At 42.8% G+C, this 12532-nt stretch overlaps 1 protein-coding gene and 1 long non-coding RNA gene across 2 annotated transcripts in view; one reads left to right on the top strand and one right to left on the bottom strand.

The window, feature by feature from the left end:
* Positions 1-2397: 2397 nt before the first annotated feature.
* Positions 2398-12532, bottom strand: part of Calm1 (calmodulin 1) — a 33423-nt gene continuing 23288 nt past the window's right edge. Inside the window, exons 2-6 of the mRNA XM_015494753.2 lie at positions 10421-10452; positions 9164-9307; positions 6648-6754; positions 6104-6239; positions 2398-5928 (exon numbers count right to left, since the gene is read on the bottom strand). Coding sequence (XP_015350239.2) covers positions 5900-5928; positions 6104-6239; positions 6648-6754; positions 9164-9307; positions 10421-10452 — 448 coding nt within the window. The 3' untranslated portion in view covers positions 2398-5899. The remainder of the gene's footprint in view (positions 5929-6103; positions 6240-6647; positions 6755-9163; positions 9308-10420; positions 10453-12532) is intronic.
* LOC125615341 overlaps positions 9711-12532 on the top strand; it is a 32247-nt gene continuing 29425 nt past the window's right edge. Inside the window, exon 1 of the long non-coding RNA XR_007345943.1 lies at positions 9711-9849. This is a non-coding gene — a long non-coding RNA (uncharacterized LOC125615341). The remainder of the gene's footprint in view (positions 9850-12532) is intronic.

The raw sequence follows: 12532 nt of genomic DNA, 5'->3' as shown, positions 1-12532 counted from the left end.
CTGTTAACAAGCTTCTTGTCGTTGCAAGCACCCAGAACATTTGAGAATCATCAGATGTGGATACTTGCAATTTGCATCATGGGGAGTTTGGTCTACCACATTATCACCTAGTTCTTTTAAATAAGATATTACCATTTTATAGTACTTTACCTGTTTCTTTTTTTTTTTTTTTTGGGTCTGGGATTGAACCCAGGACTTCATACATGTTATGCACATACTCTACACTTTAAAAAATAATAGACCCATCCCAATCTTTATTTTGATATTAGTCTGTTGTGGGCGGGGGGGGGGCAGAATTTACATTTTATTATAAGATGCAGTAACAACAACAAAAAAAAAAACCCCACACAACTTAAAAGATATACAAAGACTCAAAATGGGAAAGAGGAATCCAAATACTATGTGTAGTTATAATGTTCTAATTAAAGAAAAAAAGAATTCATCTAAATGCAAACTCTACATGCTTCTGTGCAGCCAGAACAAAAAAATTATGTTGTGACAAAATGTTCAAGAAATTATCTTACCAAGGGAGACTCCAGATTTTCCCTTTGGTTTTTGTAAAAATGAAAATAAAACTCAAGACTTGACATTTGAAATACTATCTGACAATGTCGATTCATACTCACTTTGAAGGTTGCTGACGCATGAGACAAGCATAAATAATTCTTAGAAGGGAAACTGCCCTTTTTTTTTTTTAAACATTCCTCTTACTTTTTTTTTTTTTTTTTTAAAGAGAGAGAGAGTTTTTCAATATTTATTTATTTTTTTTTAGTTTTCGGCAGACACAACATCTTTGTATGTGGTGCTGAGGATCGAACCCGGGCCGCACGCATGCCAGGCGAGCGCGCTACCGCTTGAGCCACATCCCCGAAACTGCCCTTTTTTTAAAACCCAAGTTCAGGGACCCACATGGAGGTGGGAAGCTGGCCAGGCCCGCCCAGCGGGCTTTGCAGCCTGAGCTGGCTCCTCCCACTCCCTGGCCGAGGGCAAGGGCAGTGGGAGACTGAAGAACCGGGCTATAAAAAGCTTTGTTTTATTTCCTTCTAAGGCATCCTGAGTCACTGGGTGCTCCAGCCCCCCAGTGCCCGGGAAAGTTCAGCTCAAATCGGAAATGTGCATGTCTTTTCCTAAACCAGAGCTATTGACAAATCAGATGACGCTGTCAGCTGGACCGGATCCCTGACTGGCCCAGTGGTAACTTCTTATTTCCGTTCTGGGCGAATGGGTCACTTAATTATCAGTTTTTCTGACCCAGGTTCCACTATTACATCACTGCCTTGATAGCAAATGTAGCCTCCAGTCCACCCCCAATATGGAGGTGCTCAGAATTTTAAAGTCCCACTTGTCAGCTCAAAGGACACAGGACTCCTATGCGATTTCTCTCCCACTTTCTAGGTTGCAACTGTCATCAGTTCAAACACCAAGAGGTGCCAAACCAGGTTGGTCAGAATCCTGGAAAGCCACAGACAGAAGGTACCAGTCCAGCAGTCTTATTTTAACAATCAGGAAACAGAGACCCAGAGATGGTAAGGAAACCACCCAAGGCCACAGAGGGACAGAACTCAGACTTGAAGCCAGGCTCCAAGTCTTGGAGGAGAGAGGGCTTTGTTCCTAGGGTGGGATCCCAGCTCTTGTTTAAATGCTCCCTGGAGATGGGCCTCAAGCCTTCTGGCTAAAGCAAGGCTTATCCTGTGATCTTCTTTTTGATCTTTTCACTGCTTCAGTGTGTGGGATTGGAACCAGGTAGAAAAGATTCTTCTGGAAACAGAGGTCTAGGAATGAGGGTTGGGGATGGAGCTGGGAGAAGGTTTCCACACCACTGGAAGCTGTCTCCTCTGCTGGGCCAGTGGAGGTGCTTCTGTCATTTAAAATCCCCATATGAAAAATGTATTTCTTGCCAGGCGCAGTGGCACACGCCTGTAATCCCAGCAATTTGGGAGACTGAGGCAGGAGGATCACAAGTTCAAAGCCATCCTCCACAACTTAGCAAGACCTTGTCTCAAGATAAAAAAATAAAAAGGGCTGGGGATGTAGCTCAGTGGCTAAGCACCCTGGGTTCAATCCCTGGTACTAAAACAACAATTCTCAGAAAATTGGACTAATGTTAAGGTCAAAGAGAAATTAATCTGTGGTATGATTTTTTTTTTTTTTACATAAAGAAAGCATGGATGTACTAACGGGCCAAGAGACAGGGTTAAAATGTCAGCTATCAACACCCAAAGTACTTCATGCTAGAGTAAGGCTGCCACGGGATGGATCCACAGCACTTCTGGCCTCTCATCCTCAGGGCTACACTGGAGCCCAGGCGGACTTCCATCTGAAGGCAGGTTCCCCTTCTTCATAGAGCAAAAGGGATTGAAAGCTATTCAAGCTAAAAACCTACACAGTTCGCAGTTAGAGATGAAAGGCTGCAGAAATGTTTATTGAATACAGTGCCAGGTTTATAAATAAAACTTATTTACAATTTCCATAGAGTTGGTCCCCCATCCGAGAGGTGGTTGAATCTCCAAACAGTTTGAGATTTACAGAAACGTTCAAGTACATCTCCTTTCCAAATAGCCATGGTGAAGGGCAACTTCAGTAACAAAAGAACCACCGCCATCTTTGCTACAGAAGTGTTTAATGAACATCATAATAGATTTGGAGAAAGAACACACTCTACCCATGCCACTACCTTCTACTCCAAGGGACAGACAGTTTCTGTCTCCTACAGGACAACTTCAAGGGATTAAAAAGGAAAACCATTAACTGCCATCTGAAGGAACAGATTAAGACACATTAGTGGAAATCTAGTCACTCTCAAAAGGATAAATATATTTAGGATATACAATAAATAATTCAAATGGTTAAAATAATTGAATGAAGAGTAGACTTGACCAAATTTACATTCTTTGTTCAGGAAGAGGTTTCCAGGATGCTGAGGGGCTAATATATATGCTATTCCTCTGATGTGACAGCAGCACTAGGCCTACTGGACAGCCATTCATTCCAATATTGGTACAAGTACAGTCTGACATGCATTTATAAAGAGAATATAAAAATATGTACAATAGCTTATCTTCAATGTGTTTTAAGTTGCCAAAAGACACCAATTAAAGTGTGCAAAAAGTTGTCAAAAAATCAGAAAAAGCCTTCCCTGGCAACGGTGCATCAAAGACCCTCTGAAGAATTAAGAGCCACTTGCCTTGCTCAACACCTACCCCAAACAGATGGAGAACGAAACTATGAAAGGCTTTGCCAAGTACTCAGCAGTTTCTTATGGCAAGTCTCAGGCTAAAGCAGGATGCCAGTTAAACTAGTCATTTTATATATATAAATATATGTATATATTTATAGAGTAGTTAGAAGTAGGGGCGAGTTTACAGGAAGGTGCTACCCAACTTCAAGGGTACTGCCATGACACCAGGCTCTTTCCTCAAACTCAAGCAGACTGCTGACACCCACCCCTGGGCTGGTCCTGCCCCCAGATGCCAGGGGCGAAGGCTACAGTAGACTCTGCCTCACCTCTGTTCCAGGCCCCAACGTCATTCCCGGGGGAGGAGGGTGAGCTTCTGCTTCCCATACAGGATCCTGGCCCCCCAAGAATCCTGTTTCAAAAACAGTCTTTTAGGATAGGCTGCAGGACTATGAAAATAGAGTCCACCCACTTCTAGAAAGACTCAGTAAAAGGGTGAGAGAGGTTAAGTTTTTAAAAACGAGTTGCCATCCCCACCCCACTTTGAAACTACCAGTCATGACCAAAGGCCTGAGACTGGGTCAGCAACTGGGCAATTTGACCTCCCTACCAGAAACATCCATGTCGTTCACTTGCTCAAACCAGAAGCCCTCAGTATCTCAACAGAAGAGGAACCCCAGATACTCGGGTGTTCCCGCAGACTCAGGGAATTGAGAAAGCCAGCCCTTAGTTCACGGCCAACTACTCGTCCAAGGACTCACAGCAGAGGCCACGGGCAATGTGTCCTCTCCACTGCTCTGACCCACCCCTCTGGCAGAAAACTAACAAGCTACAAAATGCCAGAAAGACAGGGAGTAGGAGAGGAAGGAGAAGCCAAGGGGCTCTAAATCAGCCCTGAACGCACCCATTTGGCTGCCAAGAGCTCCTCACACTGCCTTGCTAGCAGCCTGCCACCATCCCCTGGCAAATTAAAACCACCCATGCCACCACTCAAGAACCCATCTCCCTGCTAAGACACAACCAGTGAACACCCTGAAAAACACAAATCCAGCCTGCATTTCAGGAGCACTGCATTAAAGGCAATATGCTTTTAAGGGGGCTTTTTAAAATGGACCAATTCCATTACAAAACTGGTATCAGCATGTCTGAGTTTTGGTTACAGGTTTATAATTAGACATGAAATTCACTCTGGGCTGGAGTTTTACTTTCAAGCCAGAGGCTTAGCATTAGTTCTACCTGGAGGGGGTGGGGAAGGGGTGTGGGGCAAAGCCAAGTCAACTTAAAGAAACTTAAAGAAAAAAAGTAAAAGGGGGATGTTAAATAGGTCAAAGGTGACTGGTAGTGTCTTTTAGGCATGAAGAGACTGGCTTAGAAAAGGACTACTGCTTCTACCACACACAGCGAGGATTGAATTACAGACACACTAAACCAGGTCTCTTGCACAGATGGTCTCAAGTAGTTACATAAAACAGGTAATCAGCAGCACAATTGAGAAGAACCCCTAAATACATGCTTGAGAAAGTGGTTTTTTCCTTCCTTAAGAGCTCCACAGCCTGAATAGGTCATTAAGTTACCATGACTTGCCTCCCCCCTCCCCCCAGAGAAAAATGCAACTAGACTTACACATCCTTACGTATGATAAAAGCCATCGGTGGCAGCTGCCCATGTTTAGGCAAGGTCTTGGGCTCGGAGGTGGTGCTGGAATCTTGGAGGGAGGGAAAACCCAACCCTGGGCTGTGAGTATTTAATGTACATTGGTCTCCCCTTCAACTGCCTCATCCCCCTTTAGATCTCAGCTTTACAAAGCATTTAACACCACTTTAAGTTAATGGTCTTTTATTGGAAAAAAAAAAAAAAAGACTAGCATTTACAACTTGGAATGGACGTAAATTGTAATTTCTTGAACAGCAACGTTGATGGTTGTGCTGAAGTCCACAGCCACAGCCTACCCTGCCGGCTCCAAGTCATGGTTCAGAAGGTTTTAAAAACAGAGAGTCCAAAGATGCTCCCTTGATAAAGAATTCTTATTAAAAATTGTGTGAGAGGTGACAACCTGACACCCATTTCACTCTAACACAATGCAGACAATGCTAAACCAACATATGCAGGCATACCACCAGGGTGTCATTGTCACCATGGGTCAGAGCACATGAAGTACAAGAGGACCACCCGACTACTGGGGCTACCGTCTCAGCAGTTTAACCTTCACCCATTTTCTGCACATCATCCTGAGGTAAACCAATCTTAAATGTGTTTTCAGTAAACCAGCTATGACAATTTATGCTAACAAACTGTACTAGGACCCATCTGATAGTCTTGAATTTGTTTTTTCATTTTTTGATTTTAATACAAATGCCTGACTGTGCTCAATCATCAAGCTGCATGCATGAAAAACTGGCCAGCCCAAACAGTGTATTAATCATTAGCAAATGGAACTTTAAGGAGTCCACTAAGTGCTTCCTTATCATTAAGGTAGTACAGTATTTATATTGTAAAACTGGTGTGGAGCTTGATCTTTAGGGGACAGGACCACCAACCAATACATGCAGATTTTGTGTGTGTGGACAGAAGGTACTTTTGACATTCAGTTTTGCTATATAGAAACAGAATGAATAAATGAACTTTTTCTTTTCTTTTTTTTCTTTTTTTTTTTTTGCAAGAGGTAAGTAAAAGATTCAATTTGATTCTTCTAGAGGGGGGAAAAAGTAGTTGAAAAGTAGGTCTTCATTTTGCAGTCATCATCTGTACGAATTCTGAAAAGACAAATAATCATAACTTTTGGTTATCTTCAAAAGCAGCTTTAGTAAAAACAACATCTCTGCTCTGCGTACAACAAAATCAGTAGATGTCTAGAGAAACAGCTGATTTTTTTTCAGATCCAAAAGAAGACTACTAAAGACTAAGCCAAAGCAGTTTTTAGGGCTTTACCTTCATAGTTGACTTGTCCGTCTCCATCAATATCTGCTTCTCTGATCATTTCATCTACTTCTTCATCTGTTAGTTTTTCTCCTAAGTTTGTCATGACATGACGTAGTTCTGCTGCACTGATGTAACCATTTCCATCCTGGGAATATTCAGCATTGTTATGGATGGTGGTTTGGTGAGCAAGTAGGTCTTTAACTTAATTATGCCCCTCTCAAGTTACTGCCAATTTTGCTGACATCAACACTGCTCCCATCTCCAGCTCCCACCTCTACCTACTAACCACAGGCCAACACACACTGAAAACATGGCGAATTTTGGGATTTTTTTCCATTAACAAGTACTGAAAGTAATAATCAGAGGTGGTTTAAAGACCCTCTCTATTATGCCTCCCTCCCCTCAACCAGCAAGATTACTAAAGAAATCAGGATACCTGGAAGCAAGACCAGAGGCTCAGGCAGTGAGGCTGTGTCTCACTGACTGACCGCTGCAGCCATCAGACGTGATGGCCAAAAAAGTCAGACCGCCTGCAACACAGATGCAGAATTACCTTGTCAAAGACTCGGAATGCCTCGCGGATTTCTTCTTCACTATCGGTATCTTTCATTTTTCTAGCCATCATAGTCAAAAATTCTGGGAAGTCAATGGTGCCATTACCTCAAAATAAGAAACAAAAAGCTCATGTAAGATAAGCACTGCTTAACCCAGCTCTGCAGTAATAATTTTGGTGCCATTATACGGAATGGCAAGCACTTGCTATAACAAAGTGACTATTTTATTAGGATCAATCTTTTATAAGTCTAAAATGTTCAAATACTTCACAGGGCAAATTTCACATGATTCAAATCAATCATCGGTGCCCAGGGCAGCACTGAAAGATACAAAGGAAACCATATGCCTGCATTTGTGACCACCGAAGTTAGCTGGGCAGTTCAAGGGGAAGGCAGCACAACATCGCAGGAACAATCTTTCCACTTTTGAAACAAGCACTCTCGACTGCCCACCCTGAACTAAGGAGATCACTCAGGCTTAGCTCTACCTTAGCTACTGAAGCCAGTAATATGTGAACTGCTTTAGGGACAAAAGGAGAATAAGAGTGGGAAAAATGGTTATGCACGGGCCACAGTCTTCTCCAGGAGCATTTTTCAGCCACACTATGAGTCACCTAATCATTTTTCTCCCAAGTCTTTTTTTCCTTTTGGTGCAAGGGACTGAATCCAGGGCTCCTCAGATGCTAGCATGCACTCCACCACTAAGCTACATCATTAGCCCCAAAGTGAGTCTCTACTTCACACTAAGGGAAATGATCAGAAGCATTTCCAGCTCAGACTATTAATATTAGGACACTGTCACAAGCATTCACTTTATGGGCAGTATTCCAAATAATTCCCCTAAAACTAACAAATGGATACCCCACCCCCAAAACAAGCCTCCATTGTTACTTGAATTAAATGAAAATAAAATTAGAAAAAAATCATCAGGTTAAGTTACTCGTCTTCACCAGTACCTCTAAAACAGAGTAATTCTGGCACTGAGGATATAGTTCAGCTTGCACAAGGCTCTGAGTTTCACACCAGATCTACAAAAAAATTAACTAATTTTTCAAAAATTCAGAAATTTCTTAAAGTCTTTTAGGCCTCTAAAATTTTACAGCAATACTGATATTCATGCAAGACAAAATGAAGTGCTATCTCACAATCATGCAAAGATGTTTAGGTACCACCATATTTACTCAGAGCAAATACACAATTCAGTAGCTTGATGCAACTTCCCCCATGTAGTTTGAGAGCCAAATATACCTCCTTCCATCCCCTAGTCTAGTTTCCCAGAGTTCACACAAAACTGGAGGGAGCCACTCATGTTCCTAGATGTCTAATCACCTTAGCCATAAAACTAGACCTAATGGGGGCGTGGTGGCGCACGCCTGTGATCCCAGTGGCTCAGGAGGCTGTGTCAGGAGGATCGCAAGTTCAAAGCCAGCCTCAGCAATGGCGAGGTTCTTAGTCAGTGAGACCCTTTCTCTAAATAAAATACAAAATAGGGCTGGGGATGTGGCTCAGTGGTTGAGTGCCTCTGAGTTCAATCCCCTGTACCAAAAAAAACAAAAACAAAAAAAAACCTAGACCTAACTATGGAAAGTTCACTTTTCTAAAACAGTCTCTGAAAGTAACTCTAATGGTCCCAGAAATCCTTGTCAAAGAGCTTAACTAAAAACTCTGCTTCTAAATGTTTTTGACAAGTATAATTCTATTACATCCCCTTACAGTACCATATTTTTCTAAATGGCTACTATCAGGTCAATTACCTAGAAAGTAAAGTCTAGATCCAAACTGTTTATTCTTAGCTCATCTTTTAAAAATATATTGTGTTCTACAATCTTATGTGGCACATTAGTGAGTGTATACGATTTGCAAAAATTCACAGGTTGTGAGTTGTGTCTGTTTACTGATGGAAGTAAGCCATGAAAGCCGCTGTACCCTGGAGGAGTGGCGGAGGGAATGAGGATGAACTGCTACAGGGGTGACTGCCGCTTCCTTCTTGGGGTACAACTCATGCAACTTCCCCTTCTCTTGGTTCTGCACACCTATCCCTACAGTCATCAGACACCCTTCCCCCAGCCTCCTGTGGTGCTCCTTAGCAAACACCCACCACTTACACTGTCTTAAGCTGTAATGTTGATTTCTAAGAGTGATCTTCACCTGCTGCACTTGAGGGATTCTCTTCCTCTTAGGGATTTTTTTTAAGAGCATATTCTATGGCTATTTATTTTTACTCCCCCCACAGAGCTAATTGCAGACTAGTGGGACAGTTGGTAAGATTTGAGCTACAGGTCACAGCAAGCAGAAAGGAACAATGCAGCTATCTTATCCAGGCAACGTTCTAGACAGTGAGCAGGGTCAATGGCAGGCCCATAATCTTCTATTTAATGTCAATGGCTATAAAGTCAACCACAGAAACTAACTCTGCACATCTGCTTTGCTCTGGGGACCTGAAAGACAATCTTGTAACGTGTCTGAACTTGAATTACACTAGACTGGCATTTATTCACAGGTCTAAAACCCTTACCGTCAGCATCTACTTCGTTGATCATATCCTGCAATTCGGCTTCTGTTGGGTTTTGACCCAGTGACCTCATGACGGTTCCAAGTTCTTTTGTTGTGATGGTGCCATCGCCATCTTTATCAAATAAGGAGAAAGCTTCCTTGAATTCTGAAAACAAAAATTTACCCTTTAGAATGAATGCCTTTACCCAATCTAGTCACAACACACACTTTCTGGGGGCTTGCCAAAGCAAGTCATCCAAGTTGTGCAAGTTATCAGAAACCACCTGGTCTTCATCTTCTAAAATAAAGACGACAGTCATGTTGGTCTAGCTCTCAGAGCAGCCTATAAAACAAACACTGCTCCTGGTAACCAATACCATAAAACCACAATAACCTCATATTTTTAAAGAAAGTTAAGCTTGAACAAGCCTAAAATTAGTCCTAACTGCATCCGGCATGAGAAGATTGGTCCACAGATTCTCTTAAAATCCCTTTGTGTTAAATTTCTATAGTCATAAGAACCTCTCGCTTCATAGTGATATGAAAGCTACTAGAATGTCCATTCCCATGTTCTCTCTACAGTGCGTTCAGAGTGTTTCAGAGCATTCCTGGTTTCCTGAAAAGAAGCAATCTCAAAACAAGTGCTCCATGGAATATTAAAGAGCTAAAATTGAAAAAGGAGGACCATCTAGTGAAAACGGAAGACCAGTGAAGGAAAGGGGCCAGGAGGCGGGGAAAGGGAAGGTACCAGACAAGGAAACAGACCAAGCTGTTACATGCATGTATGAATATGCAACAACGAATCCCACTGATGTATAATTATAATGTCTCAATAAAAACAGAAAAAAAGACTAAAATCAAAACTAATGTAACTCACTTCCCAATTAACATATTGATTCCAACACTCATTTCTACCCATTCCCATTTATTTTAGGATACCAAGCAAAAGCTAAAAGACCTTTGGCATAGAACTGTAAATCCAACTTTGGAAGAGCAAGCTTGGTGCCATGACATGGTTTACATGCTGCGTGCATGGCAAAACACAGACAGCCTGGGGTGTAACCAGTGGGCATTCCCAGTTCCACTTCCTTCCCTTCAATCACTAAAAGACTGGCCAGGAATAACACCTGGCCTAAATATTTTTTTCCTTACTCTTTTGACTTAAGTAAATTCTTCAAAAACTGCTCAGACTGTAGGGAGAAAGGGACAGAAGAGTCACCAAAACTGAGTCAGAACTTAGTTCCAGCCTTCTAGGGACTCCCCGGAGTCATCAACTTACCAGCAATCTGTTCTTCAGTCAGCTGATCAGCCTACATGAAGAAAGAAAAGGTAATAATTCAATGAATTTAGCTGACATCAAAAAAGTTTTTCAAATTACCCTTTTAATATTATAATCTTTCAAAAATCAATCTTTTTTTTTTTAAAGAGAAAGAGAGAGAGAGAGAGAGAGAGAGAGAGAGAATTTTAATATTTATTTTCTAGTTTTCGGCAGACACAACATCTTTGTTTGTATGTGGTGCTGAGGATCGACCCCGGGCCGCACGCATGCCAGGCGAGCGCGCTACCGCTTGAGCCACATCCCCAGCCCTCAAAAATCAATCTTAAAATCATTTGATATCATTAGCACTATCATTTAATGAAGGCGATTAGAATAGAGGAAACCACTTACGTTAGTTTAACAAAGAATGGCAAGGAAGCGACAGCATCCGCTCCCTTCAGGTTTCTCTTCTGGCCTACAGATTGCAGCATGCTCTGAGGTCTAGGCTAGGTAGGGTCAGTTCATAACATGAAAAATGGCACCTCTAGTGGCAAAAGGCGCAACCGCGCCAGTAGCTGCTGCTGCAGCAGGCTGAGAAAGAAGAGCGCCACCTACTGCGCCATGGACACTGCAGCTTCTGCTCCTACCAACCGACACAACCCAATGCTGCTGCCACCGCAGCCCAGGATCAGGATCCTGTCCAGGGGCCGACTTTTAGCGCACTTCGCGCATTGCTTTGGGCTCTCAAAATCTCCAAACTGGTGTTACATAATAGCATTGGGTTGGATTAACAGGCTTTTATACCCTTTTATGAGAAACAATTAAGTAGAAATATAAACATACATCAATGGCTTACCCCACTAGCTTCATTCCCATGTAATAAATGCTTTCCATTCATTTAAATTAGGCATTTATTTGTTAAAAAGCCTACCATTTACAAAGGCTAATGCCTTCAGTCAAATTAGCCTACAATTCAGAAGCCAGGGGAAAGAATGGAGCCATCTTTCAACAGTCCTGTTACAAGACTGCAAAGACACAGAAAACTACAAATTATAAGACTACACCCCCCACCCCTTTTTTGATGAAAAGCAGTAAACTATTAAATTTCCTGTATTTACCCTAAGAATGCCATAAGTTGCTCATAATAAACACTTTATTCAATGTGATAATGCCACGAAGTTAATTCTCACTTGCATTATGTGGTGTCTGCAACACCGAATCTGTGCTCACAATAGGGGGAATTCAAAAACAAGGAAAGCTAATATATATTTTTATTTTCATTAAGGATGCCTAACGAAGCTGTTACAAAATAGGAACTAATAGAAAGCAGATGGTGTTAAAGTGAAAACTTTCACAGGAAGAATGGTGTTCCAATATATTGATAGGCGTAGGGAAGACTTGTTTTTTTTTGTTTGTTTTTTACAAATTATAAGTACATTTTCCGTCTGTTACCCCAATCACTGAAAATTACTTTTACTTAAATCAAATGAAGGAGGCTGGATGCTTTACGTAACTCCGGGCAACATATAATACAACAGGAAGCATGAAGAAACTGTCACCTTACTGGGGAGTACATTCCCACTTCACCGCAAAACTCTATGTCCGAAGAGTTATCAAGAGTATCCATCTTCCAGACATCGAAATCCACTTCCCCCAAATTCTGTTAGCCTTGGGGCAAAGGCGTTCCAGAACCCTGTCGGGAACCACCACGCCACCAAACCAGAAAACGCTGCCGATGATGTCAGCCCTGCCCGCTGAGGGAGGAAGGGGGCAGTGGAAAAACGCACCCAGCGAGGCGCACAGTTGCACCTGGCAATCTAGAGGCTGCAGAGAAAGCGGAAACGTGGAGGGCATCTCTCTGCGGACTGAGGCCAGCGGTGGGACAGAGGCGCGCGCCCAAGAGCAGGAGGGGCGAGAAGACCCCAAGGCGGGGTGCCATCCCTCTTCAGCCAGGGCGATCCCCACTTCTCAGCCACAGCAGCCCCGCACCTTCCCACCCGATTTTGTTCCCCCGGGCGGCGAGCCCTCCGCGCCGTCGCCGCCGCCTCCTCGCGGAGCAAAAACTTTGCGTCTCTAATGGAAACGAGTCGCGCGCCAGCTCCCTCCTCCCCCGCCCCTCCGCCCCAATTAGTG

The sequence above is a fragment of the Marmota marmota genome, unplaced genomic scaffold (genome assembly GCF_001458135.2).
Source record: "Marmota marmota marmota unplaced genomic scaffold, marMar, whole genome shotgun sequence".
Lineage (NCBI taxonomy): Eukaryota > Metazoa > Chordata > Mammalia > Rodentia > Sciuridae > Marmota > Marmota marmota.
Note: the sequence above shows the minus strand (reverse complement) of the source record. Positions and strands in the feature narration are given on the sequence as shown.